This window comes from Caretta caretta, chromosome 2, assembly GCF_965140235.1.
Source record: "Caretta caretta isolate rCarCar2 chromosome 2, rCarCar1.hap1, whole genome shotgun sequence".
NCBI classification, from domain to species: Eukaryota; Metazoa; Chordata; order Testudines; family Cheloniidae; genus Caretta; species Caretta caretta.
The window spans coordinates 70,298,790-70,314,294 of NC_134207.1; the positions used below are offsets into that span (position 1 = coordinate 70,298,790).

The window sequence follows — 15,505 nt, forward strand, 5'->3', positions numbered from 1 at the left end:
TGAAAAAGTAAAAATCTAACCTAGAAACCAGAACTTTACTTCCAAAAAATTTCCTATTCCCCATATTTCATTTTTCGCATTAAAACTTATTTCATAAGACTAACAAGTTTTGTATTTGCTCATGTTTTTTCAGCTGGATTATAGTTGTGTTGCAGATCTTGTTTTCAGCATGTACTTGAAGTATGTATATATAGGCAGCACTGCATCTCTCAAGTGATTCCTTATGTGCTTCCAAGGGCTGGAGGCAATCTAAGGATGACTGAGGTGATGCTGTTGAGTAGTCAAGAGACACAGAATTGCATCTTTAAATTATTCCCTATTCTGGGAGTTTTCATTTCTTTGCACATGAGGCTCTCAGCAGAATAGGAGTGCCTCATGCATTCATGATAGGGCTAAATTTATTATGGCTTTAATAAAGGAAGAGTGCCTCTCATGTCAAATAGCATCTTGAAAGAAATAAGGCCTGAAATAAGTAAGATACAAAAAGTTCCTATGGCTTTATATTTTGTTTTTCAGAGGACAGATGATTTCAGGTGAAGACTGTGAATTTATTCAAAGATTTGAGCAGAAGAGGAACCCAGAAGAAAAACAAGAATTGCTGCAAGCTGAAGGCAGTCAGGTAACCCAGCTTCCTTTAAAAAAAAATTTTTGGGGGGGAAGGCGGGGGGTCGGTGGGGGTTGCTTTTGCCATACTAATTCTACTTAAATGTTGGAAGTATGTGTTTTGCTGTTACACTATTTAGCAAGTTTTAGCAGGGCTTCAGACAGTTCCATTACAAATGAATTTTTGTGAGGTGGAACTTGGCCCTTATTTTTAACAGACCTCTTAATTTTTAAATGTGTTCAGCTGGGATGAGATCAAAAGAAGCTGGGAAGCTTCATACATATATGTTTTGCTCTTGGATAATACTTTTTAGGTATTTTTTTCTGATATGGCTGGGTGCATTTTGGTACAACTTCTTAAACTCAAATAAATGGAATTTGCATTTTGAGATGTAACTAGTGCATACAGTATTTAAATAGCTACATATAATATGCATTGTTTGTATAGTGACAGTGTAACTGTCCAAGGTGGTACATTAAATTGATGACACAGCATAGTCTGAAATAAAGTAGTCTAAATGTTACATAGAATGTAAAGAGTAGTGATAAGTTTTTTGTGGCTCTTTCTAGGTTCACCTCAACCCCTTTCCCCATATTCTCCAGATGCTTGCTCTCATTTTCTATTCAAGTAAAATAAAGCATGAATCTCTAGCTCTAGCAGTTTGTGAAATCTGCTGCTGAAAACATATCATGATTAAATTGTGCTGGGGGGAGGAAAGCAGTTTGAATAACTCTTAGGGTATGTCTACACTACGGAATAAGGTCGAATTTATAGAAGTCGGTTTTTTAGAAATCGGTTTTATATATTCGAGTGTGTGTGTCCCCACAGAAAATGCTCTAAGTGCATTAAGTGCATTAACTCGGCGGAGCGCTTCCACAGTACTGAGGCAAGCGTCGACTTCCGGAGCGTTGCACTGTGGGTAGCTATCCCACAGTTCCCGCAGTCTCCGCTGCCCATTGGAATTCTGGGTTGAGATCCCAATGCCTGATGGGGCTAAAACATTGTCGCGGGTGGTTCTGGGTACATATCGTCAGCCCCCCGTTCCCTCCCTCCCCCCGTGAAAGCAAGGGCAGACAATCATTTCGCGCCTTTTTTCCTGAGTTACCTGTGCAGACGCCATACCATGGCAAGCATGGAGCCCGCTCAGGTAACCGTCACCCTATGTCTCCTGGGTGCTGGCAGGCGCGGTACGGCATTGCTACACAGTAGCAGCAACCCCTTGCCTTGTGGCAGCAGACGGTACAGTACGACTGGTAGCCGTCATCGTCATGTCCGAGGTGCTCCTGGTCGCCTCTGTGAGGTCGATCAGGAGCGCCTGGGCAGACATGGGCACAGGGACTAAATTTGGAGTGACTTGACCAGGTCATTCTCTTTAGTCCTGCAGTCAGTCCTATTGAACCGTCTTATGGTGAGCGGGCAGGCGATACGGACTGCTTGCAGTCGTACTGTACCATCTTCTGCCGAGCAGCCATGAGATGTGGATGGCATGCAGTCCTTCTGCACCGTCTGCTGCCAGCCAAAGATGTAAAAGATAGATGGAGTGGATCAAAACAAGAAATAGACCAGATTTGTTTTGTACTCATTTGCTTCCCCCCCTCCCCTGTCTAGGGGACTCATTCTTCTAGATCACACTGCAGTCACTTACAGAGAAGGTGCAGCGAGGTAAATCTAGCCATGTATCAATCAGAGGCCAGGCTAACCTTCTTGCTCCAATAAGGACAATAACTTAGGTGCACCATTTCTTATTGGAACCCTCCGTGAAGTCCTGCCTGAAATACTCCTTGATGTAAAGCCACCCCCTTTGTTGATTTTAGCTCCCTGAAGCCAACCCTGTAAGCGCCCCTCCCAGCGTCAGAGCAATGGCAAACAATCGGGCATCTGAGAGTGCTGTCCAGAGCAGTCACAATGGAGCACTCTGATGGGGCTAAAACATTGTCGCGGGTGGTTCTGGGTACGTGTCGTCAGGCCCCCGTTCCCTCCCTCCCTCCGTGAAAGCAAGGGCAGACAATCATTTCGTGCCTTTTTTCCTGAGTTACCTGTGCAGACGCCATACCACAGCAAGCATGGAGCCCGCTCAGGTAACCGTCACCCTATGTCTCCTGGGTGCTGGCAGACGCGGTACGGCTTTGCTGCACAGTAGCAGCAACCTATTGCCTTCTGGCAGCAGACGGTGCAATACGATTGGTAGTCGTCCTCGTCGTGTCCGAGGTGCTCCTGGCCGCGTCGGCTAGGAGCGCCTGGGCAGACATGGTCGCAGGGACTAAATTTGGAGTGACTTGACCAGGTCATTCTCTTTAGTCCTGCAGTCAGTCCTATTGAACCGTCTTATGGTGAGCGGGCAGGCGATACGGACTGCTAGCAGTCGTACTGTACCATCTTCTGCCAGGCAGGCAAGAGATGAGGATTGCTAGCAGTCGTATTGCACCATCTTCTGCCAGGCAGGCAAGAGATGGGGATGGCTAGCAGTCGTACTGTACCATCTTCTGCCGAGCAGCCATGAGATGTGGATGGCATGCAGTCCTTCTGCACCGTCTGCTGCCAGCCAAAGATGTAAAAGATAGATGGAGTGGGTCAAAACAAGAAATAGACCAGATTTGTTTTGTACTCATTTGCCTCCTCCCCTGTCTAGGGGACTCATTCCTCTAGGTCACACTGCAGTCACTCACAGAGAAGGTGCAGTGAGGTAAATCTAGCCATGTATCAATCAGAGGCCAGGCTAACCTCCTTGTTCCAATAAGAACGATAACTTAGGTGCACCATTTCTTATTGGAACCCTCCGTGCAGTCCTGCCTGAAATACTCCTTGATGTACAGGCACCCCCTTTGTTGATTTTAGCTCCCTGAAGCCAACCCTGTAAGCCGTGTCGTCAGTCGCCCCTCCCTCCATCAGAGCAACGGCAGACAATCGTTCCGCGCCTTTTTTCTGTGCGGACGCCATACTACGGCAAGCATGGAGCCCGCTCAGCTCACTTTGGCAATTAGGAGCACATTAACCACCACACGCATTATTCAGCAGTATATGCAGCACCAGAACATGGCAACGCGATACCGGGCGAGGAGGCGACGTCAGCGCGGTCCCGTGAGTGATCAGGACATGGACACAGATTTCTCTGAAAGCATGGGCCCTGACAATGCATGCATCATGGTGCTAATGGGGCAGGTTCATGCTGTGGAACGCCGATTCTGGGCTCGGGAAACAAGCACAGACTGGTGGGACTGCATAGTGTTGCAGGTCTGGGACGATTCCCAGTGGCTGCGAAACTTTCGCATGCGTAGGGGCACTTTCATGGAACTTTGTGACTTGCTTTCCCCTGCCCTGAAGCGCATGAATACCAAGATGAGAGCAGCCCTCACAGTTGAGAAGCGAGTGGCGATAGCCCTGTGGAAGCTTGCAACGCCAGACAGCTACCGGTCAGTTGGGAATCAATTTGGAGTGGGCAAATCTACTGTGGGGCTGCTGTGATGCAAGTAGCCCACGCAATCAAAGATCTGCTGATATCAAGGGTAGTGACCCTGGGAAATGTGCAGGTCATAGTGGATGGCTTTGCTGCAATGGGATTCCCTAACTGTGGTGGGGCTATAGACGGAACCCATATCCCTATCTTGGCACCGGAGCACCAAGCCGCCGAGTACATAAACCGCAAGGGGTACTTTTCGATAGTGCTGCAAGCTCTGGTGGATCACAAGGGACGTTTCACCAACATCAACGTGGGATGGCCGGGAAAGGTGCATGATGCTCGCATCTTCAGGCACTCTGGTCTGTTTCAAAAGCTGCAGGAAGGGACTTTATTCCCAGACCAGAAAATAACTGTTGGGGATGTTGAAATGCCTATATGTATCCTTGGGGACCCAGCCTACCCCTTAATGCCATGGCTCATGAAGCCATACACAGGCAGCCTGGACAGTGGTCAGGAGCTGTTCAACTACAGGCTGAGCAAGTGCAGAATGGTGGTAGAATGTGCATTTGGACGTTTAAAGGCGCGCTGGCGCAGTTTACTGACTCGCTTAGACCTCAGCGAAACCAATATTCCCACTGTTATTACTGCTTGCTGTGTGCTCCACAATATCTGTGAGAGTAAGGGGGAGACGTTTATGGCGGGGTGGGAGGTTGAGGCAAATCGCCTAGCTGCTGGTTACGCGCAGCCAGACACCAGGGCGGTTAGAAGAGCACAGGAGGGCGCGGTACGCATCAGAGAAGCTTTGAAAACCAGTTTCATGACTGGCCAGGCTACGGTGTGAAAGTTCTGTTTGTTTCTCCTTGATGAACCCCCCCCGCCCCTTGGTTCACTCTACTTCCCTGTAAGCTAACCACCCTCCCCTCCTCCCTTTAATCATTGCTTGCAGAGCCAATAAAGTCATTGCTGCTTCACAGTCATGCATTCGTTATTCATTCATCACACAAATAGGGGGATGACTACCAAGGTATCCCAGGAGGGGTGGTGGAGGAGGGAAGGAAAATGCCACACAGCACTTTAAGCACAGCACTTTAAAAGTTTACAACTTTAAAATTTATTGAATGACAGCCTTCTTTTTTTTGGGCAATCCTCTGTGGTGGAGTGGCTGGTTGGCCGGAGGCCCCCCCACCGCGTTCTTGGGCGTCTGGGTGTGGAGGCTATGGAACTTGGGGAGGAGGGCGGTTGGTTACAGAGGGGCTGCAGTGGCAGTCTGTGCTCCAGCTGCCTTTGCTGCAGCTCAACCATACACTGGAGCATACTGGTTTGGTCCTGCAGCAGCCTCAGCATTGAATCCTGCCTCCTCTCATCACGCTGCCGCCACCTTTGAGCTTCAGCCCTGTCTTCAGCCCGCCACTTACTCTCTTCAGCCCTCCACCTCTCCTCCCGGTCATTTTGTGCTTTCCTGCACTCTGACATTATTTGCCTCCACGCATTCGTCTGTGCTCTGTCAGTGTGGGAGGACAGCATGAGCTCGGAGAACATTTCATCGCGAGTGCGTTTTTTTTTCTTTCTAAGCTTCACTAGCCTCTGGGAAGGAGAAGATCCTGTGATCATTGAAACACATGCAGCTGGTGGAGAAAAAAAAAGGGACAGCGGTATTTAAAAAGACACATTTTATAAAACAGTCGCTACACTCTTTCAGGGTAAACCTTGCTGTTAACATTACATACATAGCACATGTGCTTTCGTTACAAGGTCGCATTTTGCCTCCTCCCACCGCGTGAACGGATTTTGGTTGAATGCCAGCAAACATACACTGCAATGCTTTGTTCTACAGTGATTCCCGAGTACGTGTTACTGGCCTGGAGTGGTAAAGTGTCCTACCATGAAGGACGAAATAAGGCTGCCCTCCCCAGAAACCTTTTGCAAAGGCAGAACCGCAAATGCCAGGGCAAAGTAATCCTTTCACATGCTTGCTTTTAAACCATGTATAGCATTTTAAAAGGTACACTCACCAGAGGTCCCTTCTCCGCCTGCTGAGTCCAGGAGGCAGCCTTGGGTGGGTTTGGGGGGTACTGGCTCCAGGTCTAGGGTGAGAAACAGTTCCTGGCTGTCGGGAAAACCGGTTTCTCCGCTTGCTTGCTGTGAGCTATCTACAACCTCCTCCTCCTCATCTTCTTCGTCCCCAAAACCTACTTCCGTATTGCCTCCATCTCCATTGAAGGAGTCAAACAACACGGCTGGGGTAGTGGTGGCTGAACCCCCTAAAATGGCATGCAGCTCATCATAGAAGCGGCATGTTTGGGGCTCTGACCCAGAGCGGCTGTTCGCCTCTCTGGTTTTCTGGTAGGCTTGCCTCAGCTCCTTCAGTTTCACGCGGCACTGCTTCGGGTCCCTGTTATGGCCTCTGTCCTTCATGCCCTGGGAGATTTTCAGAAAGGTTTTGGCATTTCGAAAACTGGAACGGAGTTCTGATAGCACGGATTCCTCTCCCCAAACAGCGATCAGATCCCGTACCTCCCGTTCGGTCCATGCTGGAGCTCTTTTGCGATTCTGGGACTCCATCATGGTCACCTGTGCTGATGAGCTCTGCATGGTCACCTGCAGCTTGCCACGCTGGCCAAACAGGAAATGAGATTCAAAAGTTCGCGGTTCTTTTCCTGTCTACCTGGCCAGTGCATCTGAGTTGAGAGTGCTGTCCAGAGCGGTCATAATGGAGCACTCTGGGATAGCTCCCGGAGGCCAATACCATCGAATTGTGTCCACAGTACCCCAAATTCAAGCCGGCAACGTCGATTTAAGCGCTAATCCACTTGTCAGGGGTGGAGTAAGGAAATCGATTTTAAGAGCCCTTTAAGTCGAAATAAAGGGCTTCATTGTGTGGACGGGTGCAGGTTTAAATCGATTTAACGCTGCTAAATTCGACCTAAAGTCCTAGTGTAGACCAGGGCTTAAGGTCCAACTTGTATCTATCTTCCAGCCAGAAACATATGGGTAGGCTAGGTGAGCTTTCCAAGTGCTGGTTCTGCACCACTGAGAGGGAGAAACTTGCAATCCCTTCAGCATCTGTCACTGAATTTGCCCATGTCTTACAAATTTTCTTTTTCTTAAAAGAAACATTGAAGGAGAGATTCTAATTCTGACTCATTAATCTTTTGACAAATCATGTTGAGGAACCTTGCTAACTCCCGCTAGTTACTTCACTGATTCCATTGAATGCCATAGAACAATTTGTAAAAGGTAATGAACAGTGAAATGCACTTCTATGTGAAGTGCATGGCAAAAATATTTCATTATGATGTCAAGTGCGTTCATATTATATTGTAGATGAATAAGACATTAGGATGCTTAAAATTTACATAAAGCCAAAATGTGAATTATTGAGATTCTACTGCATATTATAAAACAATTGCTAATATTAATTTTATGCATTTTATTTTCTAGTGTGCTAAAACATTCATAAACTTGATGACTCATATCTCGAAGGAGCAGACGGTTCAGTACATCCTAACTATGATTGATGATATGCTGCAAGTAGGTCAATAACCTATTTCATATTTAAGTCTTCTTCTTTGTTGCTTGGATGTCTCTTGAGCTAATTATGATCTCTTTGTGTATGTATGTAATACTGTATTCAAAGAGTGTATATTTAGGTTGCACAGTCAAGCACTCAAAAGTTGGGAAATGCCAGAATAAATATTTCACAGGCAATCTTAGCTTGGCCCCTTCGTGTTGATGCATTATGATACTTTGAGTCTTTAAGTACATGATCACATTGGACCCCCGCTACACTTAGTGCACAGAATGGATGCTGCTCCAGGAATGAGGCAACTGTTGAATAGTTGTTGATAAAAATCAAAATTTTCCATTGAAAACTTTGAAAATGAATTTTTTTTTTTTTGGTCAACATTTTCTGGGGTGGGAGGGAAACCAGTTTTCTAATTGGCTCTAGTATTGAGCCGTCATGTTGATGTTAAGAAATAGTGTGTTAAAATACCTTGGCTTCGGGTTTGTGTGTTAAATCAAATTAAATACCCAAATGTGACACTAAGAAAAGGGCAATGGAATTTCAAATGTGTTTAATCCTGTTTTTTTCCTTTCTAATATTTTTTTGAAGCTTGTAAACTCCTGTCTTTATTTTTAATCACAACATGATATTCTTCGTTTTGATGGATATCAAACTGAGGCTTCCATCTCCGGCTTAAGTGCACTGCTGAGGCTTACTAAAATTTCTACTCTTTCCTGAAGTGGTAGGATTAAGGTCTGTTAAGAAACTTGTAACAAATTATATTCCCTTTTTCCTTGACAGTTGAGTGGTCTTGTTTCTCTGTCTGGCTTCTGACAAGTTCTTGACTCAGTATAGGTAATTTATTTTTAAGCCAAGGGGAACCAATATGATGATCTAGACTTGGATAAAAAAGTAGAGTGTGCGCTTATAAAATTTGCAGGTGACATAATGCTGGGGGGGTTGCAAATATTTTTGGAGGACAGGATTAGAAGTCAGAAGGACCTTGACAAATTGGAGTATTGATCTGAATTTAACAAGATGAAATTCAGTAACTGCAAAGTACTGCACTTAGAAAGGAAAAATCAAATGTGAAATTACAAAATGGGGATTAACTGGTTAGGGATTAATACTTCTGAAAAGGATCTGGGGGATAGAGTGGATCACAAATCGAATGAGTAAGCATTATGATGCAGTTGTGAAAAAGGTTAATTGTGAAAAATATAATTCTGGAGTATATTAACCAGAGTGTCATATTTAAGACACAGAAAGTAATTGTACTGCTCTAGCCAGCGCCAGTGAGGCCTCATCTGAGATACTGTCCAATTCTGGACATCACTCTTCAGGAAAGAAGTGGACAAATTGGAGAGAGTCCAGAAGAGAGCAACAAAAAAGATGATAAAAGGTTTAGAAAACCTGAACTATGAGGAAAGATTGAAAGAAATAGGCATGTTTAGTGTTGAGAAAAGACTGAAAAGTCTTCAGATATGTTAAGGGCTATTATAAAGATGATGGTGATCAGTTGTTTTCCATGTCCACTGAAAGTAGGACAGGATGTAATGGGCTTAAGCTGCAACAAGGGAGATTGTAGGTTAGATATTGAGAAAAACTTTGTCACTAGAAAGGTAGTTAAGCTTCGGAATAGTCTTTTGAGTGGAATCCCCATTTTTGTAGGGTTTTAAGAGCAGGTTGGACCAACAAATATCAGGGATGGCCTAGGTTTACTTGATCCTGCCTTAGAACAGGGGCTGGACTTGCTGGCCCCCTCAAAGTCCCTTCCAGCCATACATTTCTGTGATTCTAATTCTGGTCTTCTCTTAGCCTAGTTGTTGAAATTATAGGAAGGAAATACAGCTCTTCAAAGGACTGCTATGTCATGTAACTCTGCCACTGTTTGGAGAGAGAGTCATAGCTGTTTTTTTTTTTTTTTAAAGCCCAAATAGTTCTGTCTGTTAACTTCTACTGGTCTAGAGTGCAGGAATACTTGGGAGGACCAGAGATTTGTGGAGAGTGCAAAGCTACCAGAACATCGGAGCAGGCTTTTTCTTTCCTGGTGCGCTTGTGATTTTAAAAGTAGAGAGGTTTTCCACTGCTCTTCTGATATTTTAGCCTTCATATACCTCATCTTGTCTCTTCAGCCCATCAGTGATACTCCAATTTTATTCCTTTAGTTGCTTGACCATAAGATGTTCTTCGGATTCTTTTTTTCTCTGTTCTTCTGCTACCCTCATCCTGAAGGAACATTATTGCATCCTTATTGGTGCTCTATTTTAGAGAGTTGGGAGCAATTTGCTATCACTGTTTTACACCTCTGCTGTCAATAACTGGTGTTAAACAGTCTTTGAAATCTAGCTCTTGAAGTAGAACATGATACTGATGCAAAGGGAAGAAATGCTGATCACCTGATTCAGCTGTGCTGCCTGTATCAGTCTGAAGACTTGAAAAGAAATTCAAAAATATTTGGTTAACAACTCTCTGGAGTGGGTGTTGGGGGAGGGAGAAGGGGAATAAGGCAAACATTAGTGAGCATTGCAGGCTCATGTTAGCTGTTAAAGATGGCAGCACAGCATTCATACAATGGTGTTGAAATCTTTTTGTAGCTGTCAAGGATATTTCTTTGGATACTAACTCTCATTTGAGTGGAGGAAAACAAAATGCACAACTTCTCATGATTGCTTTAACTGGGAAGCTTCTTTCATAGAAAGCGATCTTGAGAAGCAGTAAAATCCAGTGTTTTTGTGTACCTTGTGTATTTCATGTTCCCAAGCTACACATTGGTAGGAAGTGAAAGTAGAAATTCCATGACATTATATACTATATTGTATTTATACTATACACAATGTATCCCAATCTGAATTATTTGATTTAAGAAAGTTAAATGAAAATGTTGAGATTATTTGGGGGCTACGGTGTACAGTTCTCATAAACTTTAGTTCCAAATTAATCATGCTGGTATTCATCTGTGTAATTTACAAACTAGAATAAAGAATAATTTAGAGAGAAAAGTGGCATTCAGTTTTATCTCTGGGTTAATATATGCTTAATATGCTCTATACTGCAGTTTTTTGTTTTTAATGCTAGTTTCAAACAGAAAAAAAACCCAAAACTGTGGCTTGTGGTGTTGTACAACTCCAATTCCTCTTATGGGAGCTTGCATTTGGGGATAAGCGCCGACTGTAGTCTTCAGGATAGACTTTAAAGGCCGTGTAGAACATTCCTGTGCATGCACAGACACTTGAAAGTGCAAAACAGTGTGCAAATGTGCACACACAAATTGTGTATGTATAATCCTGTCATTTGTGGGTGCAAGAAATAATGTGAAAAAAAGTTAATGCCCAGAGTTCATTAAGCTGAAATGGCGGTAGAGTTGCAACCCTCTGAAAATGTGGCCCTTCACAGTAGCTATGTAATCTTTCATTCTGAATGTCTGAGCCAGAAGGAAGCATGGTTTTCCTTTAAGCAGACAGTGCATAAACTGAAGTATAACTGGGAGTGTGAGAGAGGAATCGGTCTCTTAAGGGTTGATGGGGAACCAGCATGGAATAGCAGTTAAAGTCTGGGTTTCAACACTTCAGATATCCAACAGTGGTATGTGGTAACAGTTACATTTCCTGTGTCAGTCCCTCTCATTTTATCTCTCATAATGTACCTCATGAGAATATAAGACAATGTAATGGAAAAAATAACATAAAATTGTGACTGAAATACTGATGAGCTTCTCCTTACCTCCCCCTCCCTTTGCAGGAAAAGCATCAGCGTGTTAGTATTTTCTTTGACTATGCAAAACGTGGTAAGAACACTGCATGGTCCTACTTTCTGCCTATGTTGAACCGCCAAGATCTCTTCACTGTGCACATGGTAAGCTTTAAATGTATCTATCTCCCAAGAAGCTGTGGTGAAAATAGAAACGTATTTTCTTTTTGGAGTTTGCAGATTCATAAAACTTAAATCAGTCCTTACGTGGTAAAAGGCTTTTCTTTTACAAGTCAGGTAAACCAGTTTTATCACACAACAAATTTTTGCACAACCATTTGTTACAAAATACATGCTGCTTTTCCTGGGAATCAAAATAGTGTTATGTGGAACTATGGTTCTTTGTTCTGAATTATTATGTCTGTCTCATTGATCAGGAAATATCTGTGGTAAAAACAGATTTCTTTAAAGAAAACTGTTTAGTTACTAGAAAATATCCACCAACCAGTGATCCCTCTGTAGTTATGTGTGTTAGTATAAAATTTTGTAGCACATATTTTCAAACCTTAAGGGCCGTAATTTTATTATTCACTTTCATATATTATTTGTAAAAGTTGAGGTGGTTATAGATTCTCGTCTGCTACTTTGGAGTGCTGCAGAATGTAGAAGTCCTGCTGCATAATTTGACAGTTTTTCCTCAAATAATTCCTTGAATGCATATAAGTTGTCTTGGGAAGACTGTAGGCATAGAAAACAGATCCAGTTTGTATGTTTCTCACATGTTATAGGCATTGTGAAGAACTACTTATGAAAACCTGTTTTCTGTGTTGTACAATTTCCTCCTCAGAAGATTCCATCTCATTTCCCCAGTGGTTTTCCAGTCCTTTTTAAAGGCAAAAAAAGAATAATAATCTTTCTTCTGGAAACTATATTTTCTGCTTCAGTATGGGCACATGTACTTATTTAAAATTTCTTGGTGCATTGATATTTGTGAGCCTTAAATATTTAAAATTAAGCAAATTGATGTTAATGAATGTTGCATACCCAATTAGGACTAGATCCTGCATCTGGCTTTGTGTTGGCAGACACCTACCTCTGAAAGGAGCCAGTTGCAGGACCAAGCCCTAGACTGCAACGATGCTGTCTTAGATTTTTATTTTATTTTTTATAACCTCTGATCTGTGTACACTGCTTCTGCATACTAATGTGGGGCAGAGCCAACAGAAAAAGCTGAAGGACAAATATTAGGTATAAATAAACTATAAGGCTTTGCTTCGAAAAAATGAATAAAGCAGCAGTATTTGTGTAAGTAGCAATATTTTCCCCGAAATTGGTTTCCAAAGCATATACAGCAGTGTTTTTTTTTTTTTTTTTTCCTCCATTCAATCTTTGATCACTTGCAACTGAAGTTCTATTTACCAAATTCTTTTTTAGGCAGCAAGAATTATTGCCAAATTGGCCGCCTGGGGAAAAGAGCTGATGGAAGGCAGTGATCTGAATTATTACTTCAACTGGATTAAAACTCAACTTAGTTCACAGGTAAAAAAACTAAACTTAAACAAAAAATTAAAATGCACTCTTAAAAGGCTTACATTTTTAAACCTCCCTACAAAGGTGTATAAAGTGTAAATGTGTAACTGTATTAACAAAATATGCATTATTTGTTTAAAGAAAAAAACTTTAGACTTCAGTAATTACCAGTTACAATTAACTCTCAAATCCTTAGACTTGCTTTCTAAGTAAGAGATATTCTAACTTCACATATACTTTCAAATACTATATACTAAGTTCCAGCTAGAGTAAGAAAAGGAGGGTTTTTGCCGGGGGAGGGGAAACACGCTGAATGATTATATGCTTTTCTGTTTTCGTGATTGATTGAAAAGTGCCATCCCCACAGAGTCTGCACAGCTATGAGAGAGCAAACTGCATTCCATTTGCTTTTTATGTTTAATAACAAAGTTGCTGACTCCTGGTGACTGAATGTGAGAGAAAATAATCCTTTCAGTTTTTTGTTTTTTTTGGAGGGCTTGCACTTGGGGGAAAAAAATCATGTCTTGACTTGTATGCTGAACAGTTTTGGAAACCATCAACAGCAAATGAATATAGAACTCCTTTTCTTGTTGTTTTTTGGACTGTAACTGCACTCTAAGGTACATTAATTGATTCCAAGGCCAGAAGGGATCATCGTGAACAGTTAGTGTAATCTCCTGTACAACACAGGTCATGAAACTTCCCCAAAATAATTCTTAGAGCAGATCTTTTAGAAAAATAGCCTATCTTGATTTAGAAATTGCCAGTGATGGAAAATCCACCTCAATTCTTGGCAAATTGTTCCAATGGTTAATTTCTATCTCAATTGAAAATTTATGCCTTATTTCCAGTCGGACTTTGTCTGACTTCAAGTTCCAGCCATTGGAGTGTGCTATACCTTTCTCTGCTAGATTGAAGAGTCCATTAAAAAAAAAAAAATTGATCCCCACTTAGACTGAAACATCTGAAACTGTGAAGCTGCCTAAAAAATGCATAAATGTTTGAGCAGTATTGGCATGTGACAATAGCTCTAGTATAGTAAGAATGACTTGTTCTTCAGAAGCAAAACCATGTTTCTTTGCTGTTTCATATGGTGGCGTTACTTTTTGTGTAAGGTTGTTTACAAAAACAGTTTGTCATTTTCTAATAAGTGTGTGTAGGAGTGAAACTGAATTCTAATAAATTCTGAGACTCAGTTCAGTAGGCTTTCTGACCAAACTTTACTCAGATACATTTTTGGAAACTAAGGACCTTTAGAGGAAGAATACCATATGGTTTCTATAAAAGCAAGAATCTTAAAAGCGTGACTTTATTTTTAAAAACTCAGAGCTGTGCCTTAATATCTTCAAATTGATTCAAGTGTTTTTAGATCATTTGCAGTTGAGTTTGAAATATAAAGAGCATTGTTATAAATACACCTTCTTTTTAAATTTGGAAATGTATTTTGTGATGTCTGGAAGTAATCCTGACTCGCTCTTCTGGGCAGGGAAGAAACTTTGAATTATGTCAAAATAATACATCAGTGCCTTTGGCCAATATATAGCTTCACATTGGATTCTTTTGGACTACTTATGTAACGCCAACAGACCCAGTCACTGGCAGGCGGGATCAAATCTGGGACCCCTGGAGCTTAATGGATAAGCCAAAAGCCAACCGGCTGTTAGCTAAGGCTGTAGAGCAAACACATTAATCTCTCTCTCTCTCTCTCTCTTTCTCTCTCTGGATATGTCTACACTACGAAATTAGGTCAATTTTTATAGAAGTTGATTTTTAGAAATCTATTTTATACAGTCGATTTGTGTATGTTCCCACTAAGCACATTAAGTCGGCAGAGTGTGTCCTCAATACCATGGCTAGCATCGAATCAGAGAGTAGTGCACTGTAGGAAGCTATCCCACAGTTCCTGCAGTCTCTGCAGGCCATTGGAATTCTGGGTTAAGCTCCCAACACCTGATGGGGCAAAAATATTGTCGTGGGTGGTTTTGGGTACATGTTGTCAGCCTCCCCTCCCTCCCTCTGTGAAAGCAACTGTAGACAATCATTTTGCACCTTTTTCCCTGGGTTACCCGTGCAGACGCTATAGCATGGCAAGCATGGAGCCCGATCAACTCACCGCTGCTGTTGCGAGCATTGTAAACACCTCACACATTATACTGCAATATGTGCAGAACCTGGCTAAGAGTCTGCAGCATGAAGACGATTGTGAGGAGGACATGGACACAGACGCTCCTGAAAGCACGGGCTGTGGCAATTGGGACATCATGGCAGCAGTGGGGCTGGTTGATACAGTGGAATGCTGATTCTGGGCCAGGCAAACAGGCACAGATTGGTGGGACCGCATAGTGTTACCGGGATGGAATGAATCCCAGTGGCTGTGAAACTTTCGCATGCATAAGGCCACTTTTCTGTAACTCTGTGAGTTGCTTTCCCCCACCCTGAAGCACAGGAATACCTAGATGAGAGCTGCCCTGACAGTTGAGAAGTGAGTGGCGATAGCCCTGTGGAAACTTGCAATGCCCGACTGCTACCGGTCAGTCGGGAATCAATTTGGAGTGGGCAAATCTACAGTGGGGACTGCTGTGATTCAAGTAGCCAATGCGATCACTGATGTTCTTCTATCAAGGGTAGCGACTGGGCAATGTGTAGACCATAGTGGATGGCTTTGCTGCAATGGGTTTCCCTAACTGTGGTGGGGTGATAGGCGGAACGCATATCCCTATCTTGGCACTGGACCACCTTGCCAACAGTACATAAACCGCAAGAAGTTCTTCTCAATGGT

At 42.8% G+C, this 15,505-nt stretch overlaps 2 protein-coding genes across 3 annotated transcripts in view; one reads left to right on the forward strand and one right to left on the reverse strand.

Moving 5' to 3' along the window:
- ATP6V1H (ATPase H+ transporting V1 subunit H) overlaps positions 1 to 15,505 on the forward strand; it is an 89,265-nt gene that overhangs the window by 19,141 nt on the left and 54,619 nt on the right. For both annotated transcript variants that reach the window (XM_048840665.2, XM_048840666.2), the window contains exons 3-6: positions 517 to 619; positions 7,443 to 7,532; positions 11,248 to 11,361; positions 12,631 to 12,735. In XM_048840665.2, coding sequence (XP_048696622.1) covers positions 517 to 619; positions 7,443 to 7,532; positions 11,248 to 11,361; positions 12,631 to 12,735 — 412 coding nt within the window. The remainder of the gene's footprint in view (positions 1 to 516; positions 620 to 7,442; positions 7,533 to 11,247; positions 11,362 to 12,630; positions 12,736 to 15,505) is intronic.
- LOC142071247 (uncharacterized) lies at positions 5,106 to 6,919 on the reverse strand. Its single transcript, XM_075126146.1, has 2 exons — positions 6,014 to 6,919; positions 5,106 to 5,626 (listed from the first exon to the last, which is right to left on the reverse strand). The coding sequence occupies exons 1-2, from the start codon at positions 6,591 to 6,593 to the stop codon at positions 5,106 to 5,108; spliced, it is 1,101 nt and encodes a 366-aa protein (XP_074982247.1). The 5' UTR covers positions 6,594 to 6,919.

What these genes read in the sequence shown, in the direction of transcription:
- LOC142071247 (XM_075126146.1), bottom strand. Translation starts at nt 6,593, where the DNA reads ATGCAGAGCTCATCAGCACAGGTGACCATGATGGAGTCCCAGAATCGC. An exon ending in AGGCGGAGAAGGGACCTCTG is followed by an intron (nt 5,627 to 6,013) that starts GTGAGTGTACCT and finishes TTTCTCCACCAG; the next exon opens with CTGCATGTGTTTCAATGATC.